Source organism: Prionailurus bengalensis, chromosome D4 (genome assembly GCF_016509475.1).
Source record: "Prionailurus bengalensis isolate Pbe53 chromosome D4, Fcat_Pben_1.1_paternal_pri, whole genome shotgun sequence".
Classification (NCBI taxonomy): Eukaryota; Metazoa; Chordata; class Mammalia; order Carnivora; family Felidae; genus Prionailurus; species Prionailurus bengalensis.
The window spans coordinates 86772973-86784886 of record NC_057359.1 but is presented as its reverse complement, the minus strand read 5'-3'; the positions used below and the strand labels follow the sequence as shown (position 1 = coordinate 86784886).

General features: G+C 55.6%; 1 protein-coding gene and 1 long non-coding RNA gene across 7 annotated transcripts in view; both read right to left on the bottom strand.

The window, feature by feature from the left end:
- On the bottom strand, nt 1-3834 carry LOC122474809. The gene is made up of 3 exons (XR_006295017.1): nt 3476-3834; nt 1382-1600; nt 1-616 (listed from the first exon to the last, which is right to left on the bottom strand). It is a non-coding gene; the product is annotated as an uncharacterized LOC122474809 (long non-coding RNA).
- A 1451-nt stretch (nt 3835-5285) lies between these two features.
- SLC25A25 (solute carrier family 25 member 25) overlaps nt 5286-11914 on the bottom strand; it is a 34946-nt gene continuing 28317 nt past the window's right edge. For all 6 annotated transcript variants that reach the window (XM_043565968.1, XM_043565966.1, XM_043565967.1 and 3 more), the window contains 6 exons: nt 10761-10919; nt 8851-9003; nt 8464-8571; nt 8183-8350; nt 7509-7659; nt 5286-7405 (listed from right to left, as the gene is read on the bottom strand). In XM_043565968.1, coding sequence (XP_043421903.1) covers nt 7221-7405; nt 7509-7659; nt 8183-8350; nt 8464-8571; nt 8851-9003; nt 10761-10919 — 924 coding nt within the window. In that variant the 3' untranslated portion in view covers nt 5286-7220. The remainder of the gene's footprint in view (nt 7406-7508; nt 7660-8182; nt 8351-8463; nt 8572-8850; nt 9004-10760; nt 10920-11914) is intronic.

The following is an 11914-nucleotide window of genomic DNA, read 5'->3' as shown; positions in this document are numbered from 1 at the left end:
AGTTTTTCCCTTTTTTAAAATAAAAATTCAGATCGTGAACATATTCCGGATCAGTAATTGCTCTACAAGTCTGATGGCTGTGTAGTCCTCCACGGTAGCCACCTTCCGTGGGATGACTGTTCCCTAATTTACTTCACCAGTCGAACGGGAAGGATTTTGAGGGCTGAGGGGCAGAAGGGTGTAACGGGGGACAGGGTTTGCAGTGGGGGAGTGGCGTGGTGGATTGAGTAATGGCCCCCAAATGTGTCCCGTCTTTGTCCCAGGAACCTGTGGCTGTTACCTCGTTGTGCTCAGGGGAATTTGTAGATGTGATTAAATTAGTGATTTTGAGATGAAGGGATTTTCCTGGATGGGGTGTCAGGATTCGGCCCTAAACGTAACATGATCACAAATGTCCTTGTAAGAGGGAGGTGTGACTCCAGAAGAGAGGAGAAGGAAGCAGAGGCCAGCGGGGGCGGGGGGACATTTGAGAAAGCTCGACCAGCCAAGGGATGCTGAAGCCTCCAGAACCCGAAGGAGCCAAGAGGCGGACTCTCCTCGGGAGCCTCCAGAAGGAAGCAGCCCTGCGGGCACCTTGACTGCAGCCCAGTGAAATAGAGATCGGACTTCCAAGCGTCTAGAACCGTTAGAGAACAGATGAGATGAATCTGTCATAAGACACCACGCTTGTGGCACTTTGTAACAGCAGCTATAGGACACTAATACATAGGATAGAAGCCAGTGTGGCCTGGGAAGAGAATCGGCTACTGAGAGGAGCCTAGTGACCTCGGGCAAGTCCCTTGTCCCGTCAACTCTGTGGACTGAGAGGTGGGGCTGGGCTGTGTGGTGCGGAGGGGGCGGAGCCACTGAGGGGTGGAGCCAGCCCCCTCGGTCTTCAGTATCTACATCTGCTGTGGGGAGATAACAGGTCGCGTTGATGGGCAAATGGTCAAAAGAGATGGCTCCTGGGTGGCCGCCCCAGCCAGCTTCGGTTCCAGGAAGCTCCGAGCAGGAGGCCCAGCTCAGTCTTGCCCCCCTGGGGGAACTGCCACAGGCCTCTGGCCCTCCCCCGGCCTCAATTTCCTCATTCTTCGTTCTCACCTGGCCTAGCCCATTGTGTCCCTCCTGCTGGCCCTTCCTAGCCAGCCCTGGCCAGCCAGTGTGACCAGGCCTGGCTGGTCTGCCCCGGCCTCCTCCTCATCAGCCCTGGAGGGCAGGGACCAAGGTTCACACCTGGGCAGCTGGGCCCAGCACACAGGTGCTCCCCTCTGCCTTCCCCTACATTCCAACCTGCTCAGACCAATGAGATCTGGATGGGGGGCGGCCCGGCCAGGAGCCAAGGTTGAGAACATGGCTTCAGAGTGAACGAGCTGGTTTGAATCTCACTTCAACATATACTTACCCTTTGTATGAACCCGGACAAGTTCCTTCTCACTCTAAGCCGTCAGGAAGGTTCTGTGCCCATCTTGCTTGTGAGGAAACTGAGATTCAGGGAGGCATGAGATTTGCCCAAGATCATATTGCCAGGTGCTAGGATTTAAGCACAGGCTTGCCCAACGAGTTCCAGATTCTCTGTGGCCTCCAGGCTCAGGAGAATAACCAGGGACCGGGTGCCACCTGTCTGGAGTCGAGACAGAGTGCTCCTGGGTGAAAGTCCCCACGGGTGGGTCGCAGCATGGTCCCTGTCCCATGGGCCTCCTGGCGGGCAGCCTCAGCAGAGCCCAGGGGTCAGCTGATGTGCATTTGAGGCCCTGTCAGCTACTCACAGTGAGGCCTTGGGCAAGTCACTTTTCCTCCAGCCTTAGTTTCCTCATCTGTAGAATAGGGCCATGGTGGCAGAAACACCTCCTAAAACCACTGAGGGCTAAGTCCTGTGTGTGCAGGGCTCCAGCTGGTGCCCTCAGGATTAGAGATGGAAGGGTCTATCTAGCTTCAGGAGGGACACGGGTAGAGGAATCACCAGGCCCTGCAGCACAAATTGCAACCCCCACCCCACCCCCAGGTTGGGTTTCTTCAGATGCCAGAGACCCCAGGCCTGCACGAGCCTCCCAACACTGGAGGCTAGAATGACAAGTGTTGAGGGGGTTACTTACTGTGTGTTTGGCTGGGGAAAGGGAGCTGTTTTTTAAGGACCAGTCTTGTCTTTTCCTGATCTCATTTCAACTTTTTGTTATTATTATTTTTTTTTATGTTTATTTTTAAGAGAGAGAGGGAGAGGGAGAGAGAGAAAAGGAGACACAGACTCCGAAGCAGGCTCCAGGCTCCGAGCTGTCAGCACAGAGCCCGACACAGGGTTCAAACTCAACAACCGTGAGATCATGACCTGAGCCAAAGTTGGACGCTTAACCGACTGAGCCACCCAGGCACCCCTAATTTCAACTTCCTTTTTAAAAGAATTATCATTGGGGCACCTGAGTGGCTCAGTCGGTTAAGCATCCAACTCTTGGTTTCAGCTCAGGTCATAATCTCACAGTTCATGAGTTTGAGCCTCAAATTGGGCTCTGCATTGACAGTGCGGAGCCTGCTTGGGATTCTCTCTCTGCCCCTTGCTTGCTTGTGCTCTCTCTCTCAAAAGTAAATAAATAAATAAATATTTAAAACGATTATCATTGAGGGGCACCTGGGTGGCTCAGTCAGTTTAGCATCTGACTTGATTTTGGCTCAGGTCATGATCCCAGGGTCATTGGGATCAAGGCCTGAATCAGGCTCTGAGCTGAGCCCAGAACCTGCTTGAGATTCTCTCTCCTGCTCTGCCCCTCCCCCTGCTAGTGCACATACACCCACTCTCAAAAATTTTTTTAAATGAGTATTTTTAAAATTTGAGTATATTTGACACAATGTTAAATTTCATCCCAATTTTATTTTTATAATTGATGTCTCACATTTTTTTAAACAATTTGCTTTCTTTTTTTTTCTTTTCTTTTTTTTTAGATAGAGAGGGCACCAATGAGCAAGGGTGGAGAGAGAGAATCCCACGGGAGGCAGAGAGAGAGAGAGAGAGAGAGAGAGACAGAAGCAGGGCTCGTGTTCACCCGAAAGCGGGACTCAAGCTCACGGACGGTGAGATCATGACCCGAGCCGAAGTCAGATGCTGAAGCAACTGAACCACCCAGGCGCCCAAGATTTGATTCTTAAGTAATCTCTACACCCAGCCTGGGGCTCAAACCCACAACCCTGAGCTCCAGAATCGCACACTCCATTGACTGAGCCAGCCAGGCCCGCCCCCCCCCCTCCCCCCCCCCCCCCCCCCCCCGTCCCTTTCCAGCTTTCTAACAGCCCTTCCAGGCAAGTCTTAATTCTTTTTATCTAACGGACAGACAGGCTCAGAGAGGTGCTGTGACTCTCCCAAGGCCAACCTGGGCCACACTGGGGCAGGGATTTCCACTGTCCCGCTGTCAACCCATGAAAAGTCAGACAGGCTTTCTATATTTGTTCCCTATTGCTGCTGTAACAAATTAGCACAGACATAGTGACTTAACCAATATAAAAGTACTACCTTGCAGTTCTGGAGGTCAGAAGTCTGAAATGCGTCTCACTAGGCTAAAATCAAGCAGGGCCGTGTTCCTCCTGGAGACTCTTGGTGGCGAATCCATTCCTTGCCTCTTCCAACTCCCAGGGGCCACCCACATTCCTTGACTCGTGGCCTTGACAACGACCTTGGGCCAAGTCCTTCCTGTGCCGGCTCCCTGACTCTCCCTGATCCCCCATTGAAGGACCCGTGTGATTCCATGGGGCCCACCTGGGTAATCCAGGATAATCTGTCTATTTTAAGGTCAGCTGATTAGCAACCTTGATTGCCCGGTGCAATGTAACCTAATTCACAGGTTGTGGGAATTAGGACAGGGACCTCTTTGGGAGGGGGCATAATTCTGCCTACGGCACTCGGGAACATTTGGTTGGGAGAGCAGGTTCTGGGTGAGGGGACCCACTTGCCAAGGCCTACTGGTCAGGAAATGGTTTATACCCGTTACCCTGGCAATGAACAGCTGAAGCAGGTGCCATATTAGTTTCCCAGCTGCTAACAAATCACCACAAACTTGGATGACCCCGAACAACAAAAATTCATTCTCTCATAGTTCAGGAGGCCCAGAGTTTGGGATCCAGCTGTCGGCAGGGTTGGGTCCTTCTGGACAGTCTGAGGGAGAAACTGCCTGCCACTCTCTTTGCCTTGGGTGGCCCCCTGCAATCCGTGGCATTTCTTGGCTTGTAGATGCGTGCCCTGTGGTCACATGGCCTTTTACCTCTTTCTGGGCATGTCTGTCCAAATCCCCCTGTTCTATAAGGACACTACTCATTGGGCCTGGGGCTCACCATAATCCAGGTTTTGTTCTTTAATAAAAATTTTTTAATGTTTATTTTTGAGAGAGAGACAGAGTGTGAGCAGGGGAGGGGCAGAGAGAGAGAGAGACACAGAATTCGAAGCAGACTCCAGGCTCTGAGCTGTCAGCACAGATCCCCCACACGGGGCTCGAACCCACCAACTGTGAGATCATGACCCGAGCCGAAGTCGGATGCTTAACGACTGAGCCACCCAGACGCCCCCACTGTAACCCACTTGATTACATCTGCAAAAGTCCTATGTCCAAATAAAGTGACATCCTGAGGTTCCCAGGGGACATGAATTTGGGGGGGATGCTATTCAACCCAGTACAAGTGGTATATGCCAGTTTCAAAAATGGGCACACTTCCGTGCCTCCCTACAGCCTCTGAATGCCACAGCCCCCTGATGGAGTCCCCGAGCTGCTTCATACTGTCCCCTGCTGCCCTGACATACCTGGGGCCATCAGGGACAGAGTGTGGATTGTTATTTAATGAAAATGGTACCAGGCACGGTCTTAAGTGCCGGAGATAATGCTACAAACGCATTCCGTGCCCCAGAGGGCCTCTCCCTCTCCCGGGGAGACAGGCAGAAAGCAAATCGAGAACATCAGGCAGGGCCCCACAACGTCTCTGTGTGCCAGCTGGGTGGGAATGAGCGGTGAGGCTGGGGAGGGGCACCCAGGGCAGTGGATGATGGCACTGCAGCACCTGGAGGGGCTTCAGGGGCAGGGAGTGACCAGCTCTGCCCAAGAGACTCAGAGGAGGCCTGAGGAAGAAACATCAGGCTCAGGGGGCTCTGGTGACCTGTGCAGAGCACCCCCAATCCCATTTTAAAGAGGGAGTGCCTCCGAGAAGCCCGGAGGGGGTAGCTTTCTCATTTCCTCTGATGAGAAAGGTGGATTCTTTCTCTGACGTGCAGTTGCCCCCCACGCCCCCCCACGCCCCCCCCCCAGCCCCTACCAGAAAAAAGTCACGTGGCTCCATCATCAGCTTTGAAACAACTTTATTAGAAGGCTGTTTTAAAGGACAACTTCCAATTCTGTCTTAATTTGCTTTTTCACAAATTCCAGTTATCCCTAGATTTAGATAAAACAGTAATTTTTGCATTGATCTTTGCATCCTATTTGAATTGTCCTCACCAGGCCATTCTGGTGGAACAGAAGCGCGACCGTGAAGTCGCCAAGTTGACCAGCATTGCTGAGCAGGAGTGGGGGGGGGGGCGGGGGGGAGGGAGCCCACTTCACAGGCGGGGGCGGGGAGCTGGCCGCCCTCTCCTGGAGCCCCCACCCCAAACTCACAGTGATAGGCCCCTCAGCGCCTAGTCAGTCTAAAGGCTGAAACAAGAGATCCTCCCAGCCCAAGAAATGATCTGGACTTCCACGCTCAACGGAGTGGAGATTTCTGCCACTCTTCCTGCCCCCGGTCAGACCCTCAGATCCTAAGGCTCTTCCTGGGTGCAAGCCCTGCTCCAACCTGCCAGGAGCCACCTCCCCATGACCAGGGCCCTCCCGCCCTGACCTTTCTTCCGTCGCCAGTTCCGAGGCATTTCTTTGGACAGACTTGACGACAGCGCGGCCAGCGGCGGGAAAGGTCACTCCCACGGCCCCTCCTTCCTCTCCCCACCCCACCTGGAGGGTGCTGGGAAGGTACAATCAACCATGAACATAAATATGAATACAAAATGAACTTGAAAATGACAGGCTATTAATTAAACAAATCTATAAAAATAGTTAGGACAGAACTCTGTTCAAATAAATATGAAATAAATAGGCTCCAAGCACTGTGACGCCCTGCATCGGTGGAATGTGAGGCTGGTCCCACTTTGCCCCGATTGGGATTGGACACGAATCCCCAGGGGGCGTCAGAAACAGACTTTAATGCAGTCGGCCAGGCTTTCTACCCCCTTTGTCTTCCCTCTGGAAGCACAGAACTTGCACATTTGTCCAGTGTGCCCTTCTGAACAAAACCCTTTTCCCAACGATACATAATTAAGGCCTTTAAAAACCTTTTCCTTCTCTCCCCAGGACGCGCGGACCCCCGGCAGCGGCTCCCCTTCCCGCAGCTACATGACGCCTCACCGCTCTCACTCCAGAGCAGGGGACGGGGGTTGGTTCTGAGTTGGTGCCAGTCCTGACGGAGTCTGGGGCCAGCTCAGAGCACCAAGACACCCCGGCAGCAGGAGCAGAGGCTTTCTGCGTTGCGGGACCCAGCACGTGCCTTCCGTGAAGCCATGCACCAGGATGCCAGGCGGCCAATGGCGGGGCGTGGCCTTGCCCCCTGCATGCACACGCACACCCGGGTGCCCGTCTGTGGGTGAGCTCAGAAGCCAACAGCAGGGCTCAGATGAGGGTGCGCACAAAAGCCGGACTCCTCCCTCTTCCCGGCACAACCTGGCCAGAGGTGACACTGTGGGCCAGGAAGCCAGGTGTGAGGTCCCCACGGACTGAGGCGAGAGGAGCAAGCAGTAACAAGGGGAGGGGGCTGGTAGCCCTCCTCCTACCATATTAACACAGCAGCGAGGAAGGAAGGAAGGCGGGCGCGGGGTAGGCGCCCAGCAGGCCAGGGGGCAAGGCCCGCGGCTGGTGGTCTGGCTGCAAGATGGAAGAACCAAGCCGGTTCTGAGCCCTGCTATCTCGGCAGGCACCGCAGGAAGCGTCCTGTCCCTGTGTGCGTGTGCCTGTGTCCTGCTACCCCCCCCCGCCGGAGCGGACGTGACAGTCGGCCAGGGTCAGCGGGACACAGCCGGTGAGCCTGCCAGGCCTTCCCCTACTCCCTTGCGGGCGCACCCCAGGCTTTTCACAGCTTGGCTTCAGTCAGCTTAGTGTTGGCACATTCACAGAATGAGATGGCTAAACATCCCGGGGCTGCAGGCCCAGGATCCGTGAGTCTGCCGAGCGAGGCGGGGTCGCACCCCCGTCCCATCACCGCGACTGCACGCCCAGGGTGATCTTCAGGTTCTCGTAAACCACGTAGCTGATGCTCACGGCTGGGATCACCTTCATGAAGTTGGGGGCCAGCCCCCGGTACAGGCCAAAGGCGCCCTCGGTCCGCAGGATCTGTCTGAAGAGGCTGCTCATGGTCACCTCCGGGGCGCCCTCGATGGAGGCTGTAGCGAGAGAGGCACCCATCAGAGGCTTGCCAGCTCCTCCCGAGAGCCTGACCTGCCCTGGGAGATGGGCCCCTGGGCACTGGCCCAGGACCAGCATTACCTTGGGCCTGCATCCGGGTCCTGACCAGGGCCAGTGGGTAGCTGGCCAGCTGACCACAGGTGCTGGACATGGTGCCACAGGCCAGGAGCACAAATACGCCAGGGTCGGCGCTGTTTACCGCATAGCGCTGCAGCCAGGCGTTCTTGAGCGTCTGAAAGGGGAAAGGGGAGCAGGGATGAGCCCAAGTGCCTCTGAGCCTCACAGAGACCTTGTGAGGCCACAAGAGACAGGGGCGCTGGGGGTGGCGACACAGTTATTGGATCCACACAGGAGGCACTTCCTTGTCACATGGGATCCTCGAGGCTACTGTAACCCGATTCGCTTGGCCTGCCTGCCCTTCGTTTCTGCCCTCACTCGGGGCTCCTGGATAAGACTGGGAGCAGGGATGACGCAGGGGCAGCAGCCCCTTCCCTACACAGAGAGCCTGACTCCTGGGGTCTGAAGTCTTCCAGGGGCACAATGGACCCCCACAGAGTTGTGCTCTGACAATCTGCCCATTGAATCCCTGAGGGCGTAGGACTTGGGGGCTGCAGTGTGACAGGAGACCCTTGCAATGACTTGATGACTCTGGGAGAAGACACTGGTGTTCCTTGTTACAGTCATCCCCAGTGTCTTTCAGGAAGTGTGACAACAGATGGGGGGGGGGGGGGTCCTGGCTACTAGGGGTTCCTCACCTCGTAGACGGCTAGGTCTATCCCAGCGTAGGGGATGATCCCCAGCATGTTGGGAACATAGCCTTTGTAGAAGGCGGCCATCCCTTCTCTGGCCAGGATCTTCCTGGCACAGTCCAGCATGCCCGAGTACTGGCCTGTCTTGCGCAGGGCCATCCGGGTCTTCAGAACCTGGAGAACCCAAAAGGAGCGACGGGAGGGTGAGCATGGTCCCCTCCTCGCCCCCAACCCCACACACACTGCTTGTTCTAAGAGGCTCTACCACAGACCAACGTGGCCCTCACCTCCATTGGATAGATGCTACTCTGCGCGATGGCCCCAGCCAAGGACCCTGCCACAAGTCTCTCGTGAATCCTCAGAGTCTCCTGGTCACTCCCCACAAGACGCTTGATCTAGAACAGAGAGCAAACGGACTGATACACCCCAGAGATCAGCGCACTGGCCCCTGCCCCACCGTTCCTCCCAGAGCCAGTCAAGTTTAACCAAGACCCGGTGTCCCTGGCACCTGTGACACTGCCCCAAAATAGAAGGAACTGACCCACAGTGGAGCTGGCAGCAGGGTGGGGGCCGGACCCAGCCGCCTGCCCCGCCCTGCTGTCCCCAGTGACTGGCTCCAAGTTCCGGGGCATCAGCAGGGCAGGGACCTCAGCCCAGGGAAGCTGGGTCCTCACCTGTTCATAGGCCATGAATTTGATGGCCGACTCAGGGGCAATTTTGAGGACATTGATGCCGTTGCCCCGCCAGAGGGATTTGGCCCCACCTTCTCGAATCATCTGGGTGAACCCGCCCACGATGCACATGTTGTTGCTTCGGGAAGCGTGGACCTGAGGAAGGAAGGACAAGCGGTCAGAAAGAACCCTGCGGCCAGAGGGCTGCCATTGATGGACAAAGAGGCTCTATCACAGGCCAACACACCGAGGTCAGCGGGCAGCTCTCTGTTTCTCGGTTTTCAGAAGGGTAACGCAACACCGTGACAATCAAACACGGCTACCCCAGCTCCTCACTGTGCACCCACTGTGTGCCAACATTGTGCTAAACACCTTCACGATGACTACCTTAAAACGTTTCTTGGGGGGGCGCCTGGGTGGCGCAGTCGGTTAAGCGTCCGACTTCGGCTCAGGTCATGATCTCACGGTTCGTGATTTCAAGCCCCGCGTCAGGCTCTGTGCTGACAGCTTGGAGCCTGGAGCCTGGAGCCTGCTTTGGATTCTGTGTCTCCCCCTCTCTCTGCCCCTCCCCAGCTCATGCTTGCACTCTGTCTCTGTCAAAAATAAATAAACTTTAGGGGCGCCTGGGTGGCGTAGGCAGTTAAGCGTCCGACTTCAGCCAGGTCACGATCTCGCGGTCCGGGAGTTCGAGCCCCGCGTCAGGCTCTGGGCTGATGGCTCAGAGCCTGGAGCCTGTTTCCGTTTCTGTGTCTCCCTCTCTCTCTGCCCCTCGCCCATTCATGCTCTGTCTCTCTCTGTCCCAAAAATAAATAAACGTTGAAAAAAAAATTTTTTTTAATAAATAAATAAATAAACTTTAAAAAACAATTAAAAAAAAAAGTTTCTTAAACTGAGCTTTTTCTTATCGCAAAATTTCAAACACACGCAAAAATGCACAGAGATATCATGGGCTTTCGTGAGCCCATAATCAGCTTCAACAAGCATGAAACCACGGCCACTCTACATCTGCGTGCGCTCCCCACCCCCACCTGTTGGATCGCTTTAAGGCACATCCCCGGCACGATCATTCCACCCACGCACCGCTTTTCATCCCTACCGCGTTCCTGGGAGTTCAGTTAAGGAACGCAAATCGATGAGGCAATTTGCTGGAGCCCCTTGGTTTTTTTTTTTAGAGGACCTGGACGTCCCGGCACTAAACTGACTTGCCCGAAGCGCCACGGCTCTGAGGATGGGGGACCCCCTAAAGCTCTCCTCCCCACACCGTTCCGCCTCCCCACTTGGGCACAAGAAGAGAGTTCACATTTAACAGGCTTCAAACCAACGCAGGCTCAGGAGGGCAAGGAGGGGGGCGCGGGGGAGGAAAGGATGGCACCTTTTCTGAGCAGTGCTCAGCGTCAGCACACAAGCAAGGGGACAAGCAGGTGACTGGCCATATTCAGGTGACACTGAAGTCCAACAGGGCGTCCTCGTGCAGGTCGATTTCACAACCCTGTCCCTGACACGGGCCTAGCTTATCTCTGCCCTGTGGACGTGGAGTCAGGCACCCGGCCAAGGTAAAGGTCTCCGGGCCAGGTGGGGGTCCGCTTACTCCGACCCCGTGTGATGTCTATGCAAGATGCACCCAAGGAAACAGGTTCCTGTCACACCCGGTTCTTGGTGGCCTCACTTGCCCCCATCACGGCCCTGTAACGTGACCCCTGGCTTGCTTGACCCAGATAAAATGAGATAAACTATGTGCAAAAGGGCACCTAGATCTGGATCTTATGCTGCCCTGTCTGAGCAGTAATTCCGATCTAATTTAATGGGTTAGAAAACTGTAAGCCAAACAGGGTTATACAAAGGAGGGGAAAACCAACCCACTGAGGAACCAGGGGATAGAACCCAGGCAGTCTGAGGCCCGCTTCCCCACATACCTGCATAAGCACCTTGAGTCTGTCCAGGGGTGCCGTGCAAGTTCTGGACACGGCCCCTGCCCCGCCTCCAGCCACGAGGTGTCTCCACCACATCCCCGTCTGCCTCTCCTCCACTGTGAATTCGTCGGGGACCGTCAGATTCTCACCCACATCGAAGATCTGCGAGGAAGACCAACAAAGATAAAATAAGCAGGCTCCCGGCTCTCGTGGCCAAGCTGCTGGCAGACAGCTAGGTCCGTAACGTTCCACCATCTAGAAGGGCCGAGCCCCAGGGGCCACACAGAGAGTGAGAATGCCAAGGGCCCAGGGCCGGAGACGGGTGTGCCCCTCCCCCTTCACCATGTGAAGGTGGCACAGCTCCGATCCCTGTCGGAGCCGTGCAGAGGCCCAGGGATAGAATCTGAGAGCGCAGCTGGAAGAAAGCAGTTATAAAACCACTTGGACGGCTTTTCAGATACTGCCCCTGGCTCCTGTAAGAATGGCTTACAGAGGCATTTCAGCTGAGGATCACCAGACTGCCTGTACTGAAAGGGTCAAGTCAGGGGTAAAAATTCTTCTGAAACCCGATGTGTAACCAGATCACGCTGGCAGAACATTGTGCAAGGGCCTCAGCAAATATCAGAGGGTTTGCGATGCCTACGTAATGGCCTCTCTCCTGGGCGGCATCCTGCCGAGTCCGCACCAGCTCTGCTCTGACGCCTGGAGCAGGGCACCTAACTTCCCCCATTGAGAGCCAGGCGCGCCCTGAGGGTGAGGCCCTGACCTGGACACAGTGGGAGACAGATTGGAGGTGAACCCCAAGCGAAGGGGCTTGCAGGCGGGGCACCAACATGGCCACGACCAGGGAGGTGTGGGTCTTTGTGAACAGCGGCGCTGACAGGCGCGAAGGAACACTATGAACAGAACCGTGGGGATGTTTTCTTTTGATAGAGAGAAAGGACACAAAAAGTGGGGGGGGGGGGGGGGGAGAAACTTAATGGCTCTGTATTTGTTCTCTGCACAGTGTCCCCCGCCGCCCAAGGCACACTCCGGCTTTGGGAGAATAAGCCGGATCGGGGAAGGGGTGTTTGGAGTGGACCCTGAAGAACAGGCGGTGTGTGGGGCAGGAGGGCACCCCTGGCAGAGGGAACCCATGTCTGGGGAACGGCTGCGTT